The sequence below is a fragment of the Rousettus aegyptiacus genome, unplaced genomic scaffold (assembly GCF_014176215.1).
Source record: "Rousettus aegyptiacus isolate mRouAeg1 unplaced genomic scaffold, mRouAeg1.p scaffold_m13_p_13, whole genome shotgun sequence".
Lineage (NCBI taxonomy): Eukaryota > Metazoa > Chordata > Mammalia > Chiroptera > Pteropodidae > Rousettus > Rousettus aegyptiacus.
The window spans coordinates 59,657,609-59,674,250 of NW_023416288.1; the positions used below are offsets into that span (position 1 = coordinate 59,657,609).

A 16,642-nucleotide genomic window follows, 5' to 3' on the forward strand; every position below is an offset into this window, starting at 1 on the left:
AAAAATCTGTCAACTTTTCCAAGTATTCCCATCTGTAAAATCAAAGCATTCATTAATACCTGTTCTAGAAGCCTCACAGAACTGCTACAAGGATCAAATCAGAAAACTGAATAGAACCAGTCAAGGAAATAGTACGATATTAAAGAGAGGAAAAAGTCAAGATTCCTCTGTCTGGGTTTCTAGCTTGATCTACTCTGAAGGAGGGAGAGAGGGGGAGGAGGGAGAGAAGGGGGGGAGGAGGGGACAGAGAGAGAGAGAGAGAGAGAGACAGAGAGACAGAGAGAGAGAGAGAGAGAGAGAGAGAGAGAGAGAGAGAGAGAAAGAGAAAGTTTGGAAGGAGCATGTTAGGTTTAGATCTGATTATGTTAAGGTATTAGGTACTTGGATAGTCAAGTCTGGTGCTCAGAAGAGAGACTGACATTGGAAACTTAAAAAGTAAGAAATATCTGAGAGAATGAGACTACGCAGGGATAATATGCAGAATAAGAAAAAAGAAAAGCAAGCAAGGTCCCACAGCCAACATTCCCTGAAACAGCAGCATCGAAAAGATGGTTAGGAAGTAACTAGGGAGGAGGAAGGAAGTCAGTCAGGAAGGAAAATTTTAGAAGACAAAGGAGAGTATCAACAGAGTCAAAGGCTACACAGGAGTCAGATAAGGTAAAGAGAGAAATTTACAACTCAGAGGTTCCCAGTAACCTTGGCAGGAAGGGTTTCAGAGGAGCACGGGAAGCTGAACTCAGCAGTGGGATGAAGAGTAAATGGCTAATGAGGAAAAAGAAACCAAAGTCAATCACATACTTTGCAACCAACATATCCTCTCTTGAAAAAAGAGAAAGTAAGACGACTCGCCCCTGATGCATCAACAAATAAAAGACATTAGGAATCATTCACGTAAACAGAACGTATCCGCACTAGTTGACCCAATTTAAAGCTACCAGAAATAAACTGAAATATATTGTTAATATTCATATACACTTTGACTTCCCACACAATGCTATGTTGAGAAAACAAGGGTTTGCCTTTAGCTGCAGACATACTCAGAATGACCTAAACACACAAAGCCCCACTAAAATCATTCCCAGCTCCATTCCCACCACAAAATATTAAATAAATAAGAGATAAAACACTACATTGCAGTTAGCTCAGTTGCTTAAATCCTGTGAGGCTCAAGGTTTTCACCACTGATCTAAAAGACAATAGAGCAGGCAGAATCATTAAATTACTAGATGATTCCTTAAACTGAATTAAGAGACAGCCTCATATAGAAATAAGCCTAAGAACCTTAGAGATTAGAATTTCAATTAATTGTAATTTCTACCCTTCAGAAGAAAATAACACTCATTCTCACTCTCTCTCTCTCTCCCCACCCTACCTCACACACACACACACACACACACCCACCCCCACAGAGGTTATTTCAAGAGTTAGAAAACAGTGAGAGAAACTATTGCTCCTGGGATGGCAATGTGGTACAAATGCCAGCATAAAGGACTGTCATTAGAAACCTAGACTTGACACCAGCTCTCTACTAAATAGCCATGGAACTGTTCCAGATTCCTGGTTCCTGAAACAGAACTTTCCTCAAATACAATTTCATAAACACGAATTGATTGTGAGAATTAAATGCAAAGTTATACGGAAAAGTGTAATGAAAAGCAATTAGTTATTTATGCACCTTTAGCAGTTACCATCTGGAGGAAACTAAAACGGAGACAAGAGCTGCTGCGCATGCCGCACGTCCGCCTGCGTCTCCGCCCGACCCTCGGCGTGGGGGGCAGAGCGCTGCTCGTCGTGTTCCAGAAGCCGGTCCCATGTCATCCCACAAAACTCCCTTTCTAATCTAATTTCTTGGCGTTGGGGTTCTGTGACTTGTAACCAAAAGATGCTTAATTCACAGAAGAGCTAATTCTTTCATTTCTCTGTAATTCTATAATTGCTCCGAACAAAATCAGATGATCACAATGGACTGTGTAAAGTGACAAAAAAGTGACATGCATGGCCTCCTAGGCCAGAAAGTGAAAACGGAGTCCCTGTTCACGCTTCTTTGTAACCACACCTTGACCCTAACACATGTCCCAATGCCCGGAATGGAAAAAGCACTCAAATTTTGTGGGTGTCCAAGTCCATGATGAGTAAAAGCATGAGCAATGTAGGGTGGCAGTATTAGAAGTCTAGAATTAGAGACACCAGCTTGGGGCCCTCTGCATGCAGCTGGCAGCTAAAGCTGTCAAAATGGAAGAGACTCCTAAAATAGTAAGGCTGACGTGAAATGACGATGATGAGGATGATAGCAACAAAGATGACAACAAAGACCACCACGTCAACAACAGCCACAATGATTAGAACATGCCAGGCACTGCGTGAAGTGCTTTATTTGGATTATCTCATAAAATTCTCTCTCAAGACAACTCTCTGAGGAAGGTACAGTAAGTCCTCAATGTCAATGATCGATTCCGGAACTCAAAGCAAAACAGCATGTAACAAAACCAATTTAACCAACAGCTAATGAGGCATAAACAAGGGTTGAGCTTCTACAGCATCCCATCAACATTATAATAAAACTTGGAACAAAACGTTATTCAAGGACCTGCTGGACCACTTTTATCCTCATTTGGAGACAAGGAAAACAAAGCTCATAAATAAAGAGAGTACAAAGGACTGAATTTTGGAGAATGTTCCTATAAAGGGGTGTTAGGAAAAAAGAAAGTATTTTAAGAAAAGAGGCCAAAGAGGTATCGGTACTGTAGGATGCTAGGGAAACCAAGGCTGGGAAGAGAATCAGCAGAACCGTCTGTGTTACCTCTACTTTCCCACTGCGCACTGGCACTCTACGAAAACACTCTTGCTAAAGTCTCAGATGACACTTTGCTTAATCTAATAGTCACCCTTCTGTCTTTATTCACATAAGTGCAGCCCCTGTTTCCACTGACCACTCACTCCTAGAAACACTGCCTTCCACTGGCTCCACAACCCCGCACTCCGCCACTTTCCCTCCACCTCTCTGGTTCTCCTTCTCAGCAACCTCTCCCTCCGCCTGTTGTTTGAATGCTGTGAACTATTCTCAATCCTCATGCTCTCCGTGTGAACTCATTCGCCACTATGTCCTCAGCTCTGCATCCACTAATGACTCCCAAACATACCTCTGGCCAGACCATTCCCCTAAGCCGTAGACCTCAAACGTAGGATGTGTTCTATGGAACTCATCAAATTCCGCTCCAAACCTACTTCTCCAGGTTCCCTAAGTCAGTAAATGGTACCACTTGTTCCAGCAAATAATCCCCACCCCACCCGTCAAATCCAATCAATCCCCAACTTCTTTTACTTCTTCCTCCTTATTTTCTGTCAAATAGGCCCACTTCACTCCACTGTCACTGTTACTCTGCTAATGCAGGTCGTATCATCTCTTCCCTGGGTTATTAAAACAGCCCTTCTGTCCTTGCCTCTCCCCCTCTAGAATGTAAACTCATTGAGAGTTAAGAACTATGTCTGATGTATCACTATATTTTAGTTTTTGTCATAATATCCAGAACATGATAGGCAATAAATAAGTATCTGCTGAAAAAAAAAGAAAAAAGAAAAAAAAAATGAGCTCTAATAGATGGAAGAGGTAGAGACCTGATTATGGATAATAAATAGCAAGGAAATGAATTTATAGATTATAATATTCTGGTTTTAGAAGACCAGAATTACAGCTATTTCACATAAAACTACTTTCTCAAAAAGATAACCTTATCAACCTCAACATAAGAACCATAAGAGTACAGTTACAAGCTGAAAAATACATGTTCAGAGCTAACATAATGCTGTAATAAAATGTATTTTAAGCCTTAAACACACGCACGCACACACACACACACACACACACGAAAACTGCCAAGATGAAGAACATATTTGTCCTTTAAACACTCATCTAATTACCTGGCAAATTTTAAAAACAGCCTTATTATATGTATAAGTAAAATGTTGCTTTTGCTTCCCGATCTATTAACTTCCTACCCAAAGTTATCCCTATGTGTCTCGTTTTCAAGCACTCCCATGAAAAAAGGCAGAGAAGTAAGAAGAAAATGTTAAGGAATAGTCACAATTGCACAAGGAAAGAAGTGTCTATTGTATAGAACTGTATCATCAAGCTGTGAAAAACATTTAATTTTGAAGGTGAGATACAACTATCTGAATCTAAATTTAACATCCAGGAAACCTTGAATTAGTCATTTGGCTGGAAAACACATGTTTTCAGCCAAGAAGCAGCCTTACTTGGTCACAAAGCAAAGACACACACACACGCAGGCAGAATCAGTTCTATTCTCCTACTTATCTGCTGAAACCTTAATATCAGGGTTCTGCATTTTCCCCCTAACAGACAAAGGCAATAACCACAGAATATTTCCCTACTACTACTCGGATCTAAAAGGTAAGAAAATACTGAACTCTGAACTTAGATTTTAATCATCATTACTTCATATCAAAATGGTTTTAGTTTTACATAGCTTTATCTCACATATATATTTTTGTAATAAACTTGGCTGAGCTAGTATTTTTCATTTCAAATAGGACATAGTCACATTTAATCTCTAAGGTTATCTAATACCTGCTTTTAAGAGGTAGCAATAAGTTTCACCACTTACTAATAACAATATTCATGTAAAAAGAAGTTACTATTTAAAGAGTGCTGACTAATTCTCCATCTGCACTATGAAAAGAACAGGAAAAAACTATTAGCAATGTAGAATGAAACACAGTAAAAATAACGCAGAACTGGGCTCTAGACACTTCCTTCCTGTGTCACTTCCCTACTTAACACGTCAGCCTCTCAGGCTCAGTGTCTAAATTCTGGAGAGATGACTAGGAAGGAATTTCTCATTCTAATGTGCAGCAAATTACTGGCTACAATTACAAAATAAACCCAGGCTCCCTTTCTTTTAATTAAAGTATTAGTTATCATTCTCTCGTAAGCTTTTCCCAGGATAATCTCTTCAATAAAATGTGTTCAGAGAACTGGACTACCACATGCAAAAGCATGAAAGTGGACCACTAACGTACACCATATCCAAAAAGCAATCTTTAGAAGAAAACATAGGGGCAAGCACTTTGACAACCGTTTGGCAATGATTTTTTGGATGTGACAACAAAATCAAAGGCAACAAGAGAAAAAATAGGTGAAGCTACATCAAATTAAAAAGCACATGCACAGCAAAAGAAATCGTCAACAAAATGAAGAACAACCTACACAATGTGAGAACATATTTGCAAATCGTATAACTGATAAGGGGTTAATAATCCAAAATATAAAAAGAACTCACACAACTCAAAAAACAAAACCAACAATAAGACTTTAAAATGATCAGGGGAACTGAACAGACATTTTTCCAAAGAAGACATACAAATGACCAAAAAGTACATGAAAAGGTGCCCAACCGCATTAATCATCAGAGAAACGTAAATTAAAATCACCATGAGATATCACCTCACATGTTACGATGGTTATCATCAAAAAGAGTAAATACGTGTTGGCGAAGATATAGAGAAATGGGTTCCTTGTGCATTGTTGGGTGGGAATGTGAACTGGTGCAGCCACTATGAAAAATAGTATGAATGTTACTCAAAGAAGTAAAAACAGAACAATCAAAAGCTCCGGCAATTCCACTTCTGGGTGCATATCCAAAGGAAATGAAAACAGGATCTCAGAGAGATATCTGCACCCCCATGTTCACTGCAGCATTACTTATAATGGCCAAGATAAGGAAACAACCTGAGCATCCATCAACAGGTGAATGGATAAAGAATATGGGGCATGTATTATATGCAATGTAATATTATTCCGCCATGAGAAGGAAGGATATCCCACTCCTTGAGATGACATGGATGGACTTTGAGGGCATTATGCTGAGTGAAATCTGACAAAGACAAATACTATAAATCACTTACATGTAGAATCTAAAAGAAAGAAAGAAAGAAGTAGATACTAGAACAGTGATTGTCAGGGGCTGGGGGAGTGAAGGAAATGGGGAGACAGCTGTCAAAAAGCACAAACTTCCAACTCTATGATGAATAAATTCTGGGATCTAGAGTACAGCATGGTGATTACAGTTAATAATACTGTATTATATATTTGAAAGTTGCTAAGAGAGATCTTGACTCTTCCAACCACAAAAAGATATGTGATTACTTGATGTGATGCAGGTGTTAGCCAGTGCTATCATGGTACTCATTTTGCAATACATAAGTGTATCACATCAACAGGTCATATGCTTTAAACTTACACAATGTTATGTGTCAATTATGTCTCAATAAATCTAGGGTGGGTGAAAAGCCTTTTCTCCATTCCGAAATTAATATTTCATCATAGTGGAACACCAGAAAAATTATAAATTCACTTCCCAGTTAAGATTTTAAGTGCGTATTCTTAGAATTTAGTTGTATATTAGTCTCAGTACAAGAATATACTGAGTCTCTAGGGGAATTGTTTTGGTTTCTAAGCCATCAGTTTGATTCTCAGGTAAGCTAATTAAGATCCATTTACTCTATGGCTGCTTATCAGACTTATTAACATGTCCAGCTATCTTTGAGAGGCCTGCCATTGATCGCAATGGGGGGTGTGGGAGAATGGATATGTCAGCGCAGACATCCCTTTCTCCGGAAGAAAAACAAAATCAGGCCCTGGAAATGAGAAAGTCATGTTTATATGAGCCAAAAGCAAATTTACATGGTAGAGAGAGACTACTTCTACTCTTAATTCCACCACCACCAAACTTTGTGAACTGTCAAATTACTTCGGCTTTCACATTTCCCTGGGTAAATCTGGGATTAATAATAACGCCCCCACCTGTGACGAGGCCAATGGTGAGGCTCACTCAGGTGAGACACCAGATGGCACACCGCTTTGCAAAGCATAAATGCTACAAAACTGCAAACTCCATGATGTCTGTGATGTTATAAAGAATGTTTGCAAACTTTACTGCACGTAAGAATCATCTGAAGCATGTACTCCTGTGGGCCCTGCACCCAGAGATTCTGACTTAATCACCCCTCCACCACAGGGGTAATTTGCATCCCTAACTCTCAAGTGACACTGGTGGTGATTCTTAGATCCCACTGTGAGCAGCGCTGATATTTAAAAATAAATAAAAATTGTCTTCTTATTAAAAATTGTCTTTGAACCTTTCACTTATTCATTAAACTCCTCGAACATTTAACATATGCTCATTCCTAAATCAGATTGCAAACACAAAGTTCACTCCCTTCTTAGCAGCTCAATCTGGTTAGACACCATAATAATTGGAGGGACCAGGTGCTTGAGGAGCCCAGGAGAAATACAACCTGAGACACGTCCACAAAGGTGCTTTAATCATATCTGACACCACCCCTAAATATCACCAAGGGAAAATTTCATTTAACGCAAGTCTTTGTACGTTTCCACAATGAAAAAGATTGAGTTAGTTTGTGTGTGGAGTATCTTTTGTATTGTGATACTCACAAGTACAGAGAAAATGACAAGACCGAAGGCAGCTCCCACTATCAGCCAAAGAGAGAAGTGGCCTTGATGCAGCATGAAGGCGGATACCCGGTAACATTATCAGGAATGACCCATTCAATAAATTTTAGCTATTATTCCCTTAATTGGTGCAATCTCTAATTTAAACCTGCTGTAGTACGCGAAAAGAGAAATCAAAAACCTTCTTCTTTTACTCTGACAAATATAAAACAATGATTTAGAAAATGTAATACTGAGGAAGACATCTGGCTTATCCAGCCAAGCACCCTTTCTCTAGAGACTAAAACCAAAGGACAATATACAATCAGAAAGACAGCTGTCTGACTTCATGTTTACAAAAGAGCTATAAACATTACTGACTTCAGTAATTCACCATGTTATGAAGCTATCAATTAATTTATATAAGTCTTACTAGAAAATACATAGATTTGGGACCAGTACCTACCTTCTATGGCAATGAATTGTATATTTTAGTTAACAACTGGTATAATAAGTCCCATATGTAAAATTAATTCCTGTCATTTGTTTTAAAAATATTTCAGTAAAGCTGCAGGGAATATATTCCAGTTGAGGAACAGTGGAATTTCTATAAGTCCCTGTTTCATCCTATTCATACCCTTCAGTGTTTAATAGCTGGGTGTATTTAAAGCATGTTCTCACTGATACATGTAATCAAAAGCAGAGATTTAATCAAATGGAATCATAATCACCGAAGTCAAATTTACTTGCTTCCCGCCTGCTTTGATTTGAATTAACTACTCATCTAAATTACATCGAGGCCCTTCCGGATTCCGAGCATGTCCAGGTGCTACATGCAGTGCTTGGGAATGGCTACAGGAAGGCACAAGGACAAACGCTTGACCTTGCTTCAAAGCTGCTCTTCCCGACTGTTCTGTAAAATAAAATGACCAATCTCACAAAATCCTACATTTCAGATACAAGAGTAAGAGAGAGATGAAAGATAATGCTACTTTTCTGAACAAGAAACACATGCCTCACTCTAGCCATAGGTCTAAGGAAATCATGAAAAATATTGTATTTATTTCTCTTTTCATAAACACTCTGCTTGTACTACAAAGCTAACCTTGGCACCTGTGTCATTAGATCTTCTTATAGATAAAACCACTTTTTAAGACTCCTCTATTACAACAACATGGCCTCATTCCGACGTCTGGATTCTAAATTTTTAAAATATTTTTAAATACTTTTATTTTCAACATTTAGAGCAATAATTCAATGTATTCCTACAAATCTACAGCCTTCATAGACTGAGAAACCAAAAAAAAAAAAAAATTAGGAAAAGCAAATAACAACCTTGAAAAGACTACGACTATAAAGTAGATGATTCAGCATTAGAATTACTCAGCACTCATTCAGCTAACACTGGCAATCGATTACATGACAGACACATGGAAAGCAGAACTGAAAAGGGGTATACAGTCCACCACAATACAGTGTAATAAGTGTTATATCTGTTTAAAAGTCGTGTAGCCACTTTTTCGGATTCTAGATGAATCAAAAATATAGATATTAAAAATGTACTAGAAGAAAGTTTGGGAAATTTTTCTTGTAATCTAAAAGGGACGGAGTCTTAAGTTTGACACAAAACCCAGAAGCCAAAAAAGAAAATACTGATAAATGTAACCTCATAAAAATAAAAACAAATGTCTAAATCCAGACATCATAAAGTCAAAAGGGAAACGAGGGGATATTGTGATATAAATGTCTAAAAACTAATTTTCTTAATATATAAAGAGTTCCGGCAAATCAATAATAAAAAAAAAACTAGAAAAAGATAGTTCACTGTAAAAGGACATAAACATTACTTGAACATTTCTGCAATTTTCAAATGTTAAAAAAGTAAACAAACTAGCATAATGACCCACCCTATGTCTATCACCCTACTTCAGTAAGTATCATTTATGACTAATCTTGTTTTATCTATACCTCTACCCACTCTCAACCCGAATTATTTTGAAGTAATATATCTAGCTATAACCCAAATATCATAACAAATCATTTTTTATACAAATGAAAATAAGTTTAACCTCACTTATGTCTTCTTGAAAAATGCACATCTAACCCACCTTGGAAATACTGCTTTTCACCTATCATATTGGCAAAGATAAAAATGTTTGATAATACAATCTATTGACGAAGGAATATAGGAACTCTCAAACATTACGGATGACATGAGAACTAGGTATTGTATGCTTGGCAATAATTATAAAAATTTAATCAACCACGGAGGTCAGTAAAACTTTGAAAATGGCATATTAAGAATCTGGCTGCTTTCCTTCACATTTATTATATGTCGATATCAAGCTAACTGTACAACTAGAAAAAAAACTGGTAGGTGCTATCAAATGAATGGAGCTTTGATAACTACAACTAGTACCAAGCAATAAAAGCCGTCTTCATTAAAACACACACACACACACACACACACGACTTCCCCTCATGCCCACCTACTCAGACCAGCTCAGGGTCCCATGGTTACATGCTCGCATGATACACGGTTTTTCCTCTGTTGTGCTTAACACAATTTGTAGTAATATACTTATCTCGGGGTTCTCTGATTAATGTCTTTCTTACTCTCTAGACTTTTAACTCCGTAAGGACAGAGACCACATCTTATTTGCTTGACCCAATTTCTGGCCCGTGGCAGATATTAAGTATACATGGAATTCAATCTTTCATTCAACAAATATTTACCCCGAGTCAGGTGGGTACTGTGCTAGATTCTGGAGATATGATGCTGAATAAGGCAAACGAATGTTTTCTTCTCTTGCAGCTTCTTTTCTATGAGCAGTCGGATAATAACCAAACACACACACAAACACACACATCACAAAAAGTGATCTAACTGACACGATCCATTTGATCTGCAAAAAGGTATTATATTTTTCCATACTGATATTCCCAATAGATTTTCATTTTTAGTTATTTCTCCTGATTAAAATAACTCGAATACTTTAAATTAATTCTTAAAACACAAATTTATTTTTCACTATAATCTAACAGATCCAAAATAGAGTGGAAAAATAAAACATACAACCTTACTATCAAATACAAATACTTTTAACATTAAAGTATATCTTTCCTGTGTTTTCCACAAAACTTTCAACATGACTTTCAAAGTGGGCACTGATCATGCCCTGTTCTCTGCTTTTTTATCACTTACTCTTCTTTCACTCATAATAAAGATCTAGGAACATTGCAAAATGGCCTCTTCCCAAAAGAGAAAAAGGTCTCCCTGGCAACCACAATTTCATTCAATCTTTTCTGCCCTCTTCAAGACCAAGTTCTCCAAAGCAAAACAGACCTCCAACACCTCCCTCTGCAATGAATTTTCTGCCTTAACGTTTAAACGGGACCATATTCAAATAGACGGAGTGGTTGCCTTACACATGCCAATCATTCTTTTCTTTTTTATACTCTTGACAAGATATCACACCTTTGAAGGGATTTTATTTCTTCCATGTTTTCTTCATGCCTTTGTTTGTTAAATATTAGAGAACTTCTTCCAGTTTCTTTGAAATAAAATTGATATGAAAATGCTCGTGAGCTAGATTTTGGGAAAGAATCAATGATTAGGCAGTAGGAGCTGAAGAAGCTGGTTAGGAGCTGCACAGGCAGCAGATCGCATTAGCTGTCTGAAATTGAAGACACTGCCTGACTCTGTGAGGACAGTATGGGTAGCGGGTGGTCCTGGGAGATTAGCAAAGCACATGTTATTACTCTAATGTTTATCGAGGTGGCAACAATAATAGTGGAATATTTTCCTTTAATAGGAAGCATAGGTTTATAGATACTAGACAGATTATGAATGAACAGAAAGACAAATAGTCTTCCTATAAACAGACAACAGATACTTTGGGAAATGTTAGTTTAGATAGCTTGGGGAAGGGGAATCAAAAATAAAATCCAATATGTGGATCACCAAAGTGATTTTTAAAAAATGGCTATGAATGTATTCTGGTTCTGTAGGACAGAATTCACTAGCCTACTTCCTTCTACTTTTCTAGCAAAATAGCACACAACATTAATTCTCTTTACATAAAGACAAATGGAAAAAAAAGCCTGCAATGCATCACAACCAGAATATATTAAATAAGATGATGCTGAACAATGAAACATTTAGAAAAAGTTACAGTGCCGGTATCTTGCCTCACAGTAGCATTTATATGCTAATGATCTGGAATAGGTTATTTCATTGAGGGATGAGGAAGAAAATATGCGTCCCAGGGAAGAAGGAATCACGGTTCTTTTTGCCAATGCTCTAACTTTCTTTTAGAAAAACAGATTCTTATAACATTAGCATTAGATTCCTTGCAGTGGTAATAAAATAAAATAAAATAAAAAATAATCCCAAATACTGTAACTTGACTTCTCTCTAAAATAAGTGCCACTAACTCCTCCCAGTAAAGTTGAATAAACACAAAGTACCATCCAAGCTTCAAGGAACAATCTCACAAAATTCCTTCTCAATCTTCTAAACCTCTAGAAGCAACAATGCAAATCACTTTTGCATAACGTTTCTAAGATAATTATTTCTTGACAAGTTTTTAAAAAGCACTTGATAGCACCCAGCCACAACAGACTAGTTCAAAATTATCAGTCATTTAGAATCTCAGGCCAAGAATTTAATCTTTGATCTTCAAAAAATGGTTTACCACAAACATTTGCGTTTTCTGTACTATTTTTATCACAAAGAATTTGGGCCCAAATTTTCAGATTTGTACATTTTATAAAATGGGATCATGTTACAGACATGAAACCAAGACAAATAGCTTGTTCACTTGCCAGTGTCCAATATGTATATCCTGTCTACAAAAGCCTTTAAAATATTGACCAAAAAATGAAAAAGGAAGAGTCCCTCCTGCTGACTCATTCTTCACAGAGAAACATTTATTATTTCCAGAGGCAGCATGCTGAATTTCCACTTCCACTGTTGGGTTTCCACTCGTGACTTCCAGAAGGGGCTTAAGGAACAGAAGAGGAAGAGGTCAAAATCCTTTGAAAGACGCACTGCTTTTAAGGGTACTGTAATAAGATCTGCAGAGAAGTTATCGATCCATGCCTTTTTGTTTTATTTCCAATATATACTATAGTTATGTTATTTCCCTATGAAAGTTCAGTGTATTCTATTCCTCTAGGGACTCGCAGCAACAAGGCAAGCAGCAAATCAAAATTTTGTAGTATTCATGAGTAAGGAGGTAAAAGGTCTTCGAGGAAATCCAGGCACCAGGCAAAGAAAGAAGAAAAGGAAAGTTCAATTTAGGACCATTCCCCAGCTTCTCTGGATCATAATATGAGTGGATCAAGAACATGGAATTTGAGGAAAGAACCAAGAAGATAAACTTGTATATTCATATACACACATATGCATGTTAAAGTACTTACGCTATTCTACTAAACGCTAACTATATATCCTCATCTGACACAAGACAAGCAACACTATAAGACAGGTATTATTCTCCTCAAATTATAGACCTGGCATTCAAAGTCAGGTCTGTTTGACTCTAAAACCCTTGCTTGTTCATGAAAACTTATGATTTGAAATATTCTGTGGCAGGAGGGGGGTATAGGATGGTTTCTTCAACAATCACACTTTCAAATTTACAAGGAAATTCATTTTTGAAGAGTTTAAAGTATAATTAAAATCAATGTTATTTAGATACATAAAATATAAAAATGTAATTAATTTTTCCAAATATTTTAAAGGAAGCCTGGAGAATTCTATACTAAGTAAGCTACTATTATTTCTCCTTTTAATTTATTTTCTTTTAAAAGTAATTTTAAAGCCCTAATTACAAATAGCAGTATTCCCTTAACAACGTGTCAACAAGATCAGGATCCCTTCTACACACTGTCTAGCACCTCCCAGGAAGTCACATTATTTGAGCAACTGAGAAGATATGCTCTACTTTGCCCTCTGTTCTCAGATGAAATTGTAGTTTCCACTGGCCTCCCCCACCACACCACCACTAACCCCTCGCCAAACTCCTGCCTTGCCCACGTCTGGTATATGCAGAGGACTTGTGGGGAGAAACAGAGATGGAGGAGGGAACAGTGACTTATACAAAGTAAATTCGGATTTTCTAGGAAAGCCTCAATTACAAATATCTTGCCCCACCACCAGATGGCATTAGTCTAGGACCTAAACTTCAGTTAGGAAAAAATGATCTCCCAGTGTCTGATAGTCAAGACAGAGTTTGGATCAGAATACAAATTCAGTTTTCCTCTTATAAAACAAGAATTATGAAATCCAAATCCTATTACTTGTTTTAAGCAGAGAGAGGAATTCTGAGACTGATTTCTCTATTATCGAATATCGTCATACATTAAAGCGAAAAGCAAAGGAAAGACCATGGACTTGTATTCAATTCCAAGACCAGCCTCTCGTTTGGGACCCTGAATTAATTACTTACTCTCTGAGCCCCAGTTTCCCTAACTGTAAAATGTGGATGCTAATAAGTAGCTCATAAAGTTGTAGTGAGACTCAAATGAGATTATATAAATTGCCTTGAAATGTTTAGTACTTAGTAAATATACAATAATTGCTTCATTCTTTGAGTATGGACAAAATGCTTTGAAACTTCTCAACTACATCAAAAGATGGCTAAATTATGCCCATCCAAGCTGTTTTCACCAAGCTGAGTTCGTATGGGGTATAGTATCCCAAGTTCAAGAAATAACATCTACAGAAGATAATTACCCCCACATGCCCTAGAAAAGATACAATAAATAAAGTTATTAACAAAACAAACTGCACTCCAGTCTACCTTGGCTGGTTCTCCGCAGTGAGGTTCTCTCCCCTCTGATAGCTACTGTCTGCCACCTGGGTTGTAGATCTTTTCACAATTTGTTTTAGCTCCTGCTCCAAGCGTTCTTTGATCGCCTTAACGGTCTCTGGGATCTTTTTCAGTTTGGCCAGCCCCTTGATGAGAATGCCCATAAAAAGGGTACTGTTTTCCTCCGGATCCAGTTCCAAATCCTCCTTGATGTCCTGCAGGTTTATCTCTCTCACTGAAAAATAAATAGACACAGATTCCATTACAAAATCCCATTCGAAAACAGAATGGGTCTAGTAAATGAGATCACTGCTTTGATGACTCCCCTAAAGGAATCAGAAAAGATTTTTCAATTAAAAATGTAATTAAATTTTATTTACACAGTAACTATCTAAGAATCACAAAATAAAAATATGTTCTTCAAATCATATCTATCCATAATAAAAGATAGAAACAATTAAAAACAAGTAAGCAAATTTCCATGAGAAGTTTCCACAGATTACCACTTCTATCAGGACTCACTCAGTCAGTTCACGATTCACTATATAAAATGTCATAGTTTGTGCTGCAGAATTCTAAAAAGCCAGACCACAGTCTTAAATTTCTATTTGTTAATTGGAAGAGATAAGTAGCTTGAAATAAAAATGTTACAAATACATGCAGAAAAGGTAAATAAGTTAAAATTATAACAAATGATAAAAGAAATGAAGAAAAATAAAGGAAAACCAGTATGTACAAATGAGACAAAACTTTGAGGAAAAGAGTAATGGAGTATTTCATAAACAAACAAAAAAACCCTATTTTTTTAAACATATGTCTACCGCAACATCATTACCTACTGAAGATAGGTTTTGCTTATTGATGGAAGTTTCTGAGAAGTAATTACATGTCAGAAGTCTTTGTTGATCTTTAGACTACAGCTTTCATCCAAACCATCTGGTTTGGGAATGAAAGAAATAGGCTAGAACGGAGGCTCTTGACCCCTGTGAGAAGCTGGGGAGGTGGCACTGGGATCTGAGGCTTCTGTTACCTCCCGAAATCCTTTCCCTCCAACTACCAAAACTCTCATGTGATTTCAGAGGTTTCGCAAGTGCCATGAGAACCACGGGTTAAAAACCTCCGGCCTGAAAATAATTCCTTCATTTTAAAAATGGCTGGATTAAGGCAGACAAAGCAAAAATGAGTACGAGCCTAAATATGGACCTCATCTTCTCCTCTCTTCCACTCCTCAAAACAACTGGAAGACTATAAAAGTATACAATACCCTGACAGAATGTATACATTCATCTATAGTAGATTCAAGATTAACTAAACTACAAGCCCACTTTAAGTTGTTCAGCATCACTGGAATGCACTGAAATCTATTTATTTAGAGAAGAATGAAAATATTCCAGTAGATGAAGCCCTTGTAACCACTACATAAACTTTCTAAAACTTCTACTTCAGATGGCACGTAGGCTAATCTCACTTTTTTGCTCCCAACTCATAAAATGTACTTAAATGGGAACCAAAGGTATTTAACTATGAACCAAAGATACTGAATGACATGAATGAGATTACTTATACAAATTTGTTCCAAAGTTAATAAGTCCTCTACATGTTTATCGATGATGCTGTTGCCTTAAGATTCTCTAGAGCCCAGAAACCCATAAGTAGAGAGAAGCACATTAAAAAAATAAAATTAAATTAAATTAAATTAAAAAATCATGATTTTCTTCATGACATCAAGGGCATTTGTTGATATGGCAATTATTATTATTATTATTATTATTACTGGTAATCTAGGAGTAGAACCAAGAAGCCTTATGCTCTAAAGATGACATAACAATTCTGAAGGCAAATCAAAATAGAATACCAATGTTCCCAAATGTGACATTTCAAGAATAGACATTTTAGTTACTGGTTTTGTTTTATACATAAAGCTCTAGGCACCTCAGGCCACATAATTACTACATCCTACAAGACCAACCCCAACAGCAAGAAAAGTACTTAGCAGTCAATGAGCCATCTAAATGTAGCACGTTAGAGGGGGAAAATGAAGCAAAACGATAAGCAGAACTTCAGGCAGGAAAAAAAGTAACAAATTTAGTAGGAACAAAATAATCTTCACAAAAGAGCACATATGAGTAACAAATAGGACCATGTAAAGGCCACTTGAAATCTGCAGCCACCTGACTCAAAAGTGATTGGCAATGAGACATAGTTTAAATCAATAAACCCCTGGATTATGGAACATATAGCTACTTATATGCGCACTGATATGAGTTTATTAAAAATAACAAATAAGCAGGATATGAATAATAAAACGTGCCCCAATGGCACATTTGTTTAGAATCTTTTCTTTCTGTTTGTC

At 36.9% G+C, this 16,642-nt stretch overlaps 1 protein-coding gene across 2 annotated transcripts in view; it reads right to left on the reverse strand.

Annotated features, from left to right (window-relative positions):
• EXOC4 (exocyst complex component 4) overlaps nt 1–16,642 on the reverse strand; it is a 632,532-nt gene that overhangs the window by 544,674 nt on the left and 71,216 nt on the right. For both annotated transcript variants that reach the window (XM_016148762.2, XM_016148763.2), the window contains exon 6: nt 14,281–14,524. In XM_016148762.2, the coding sequence (XP_016004248.1) occupies nt 14,281–14,524 (244 nt within the window). The remainder of the gene's footprint in view (nt 1–14,280; nt 14,525–16,642) is intronic.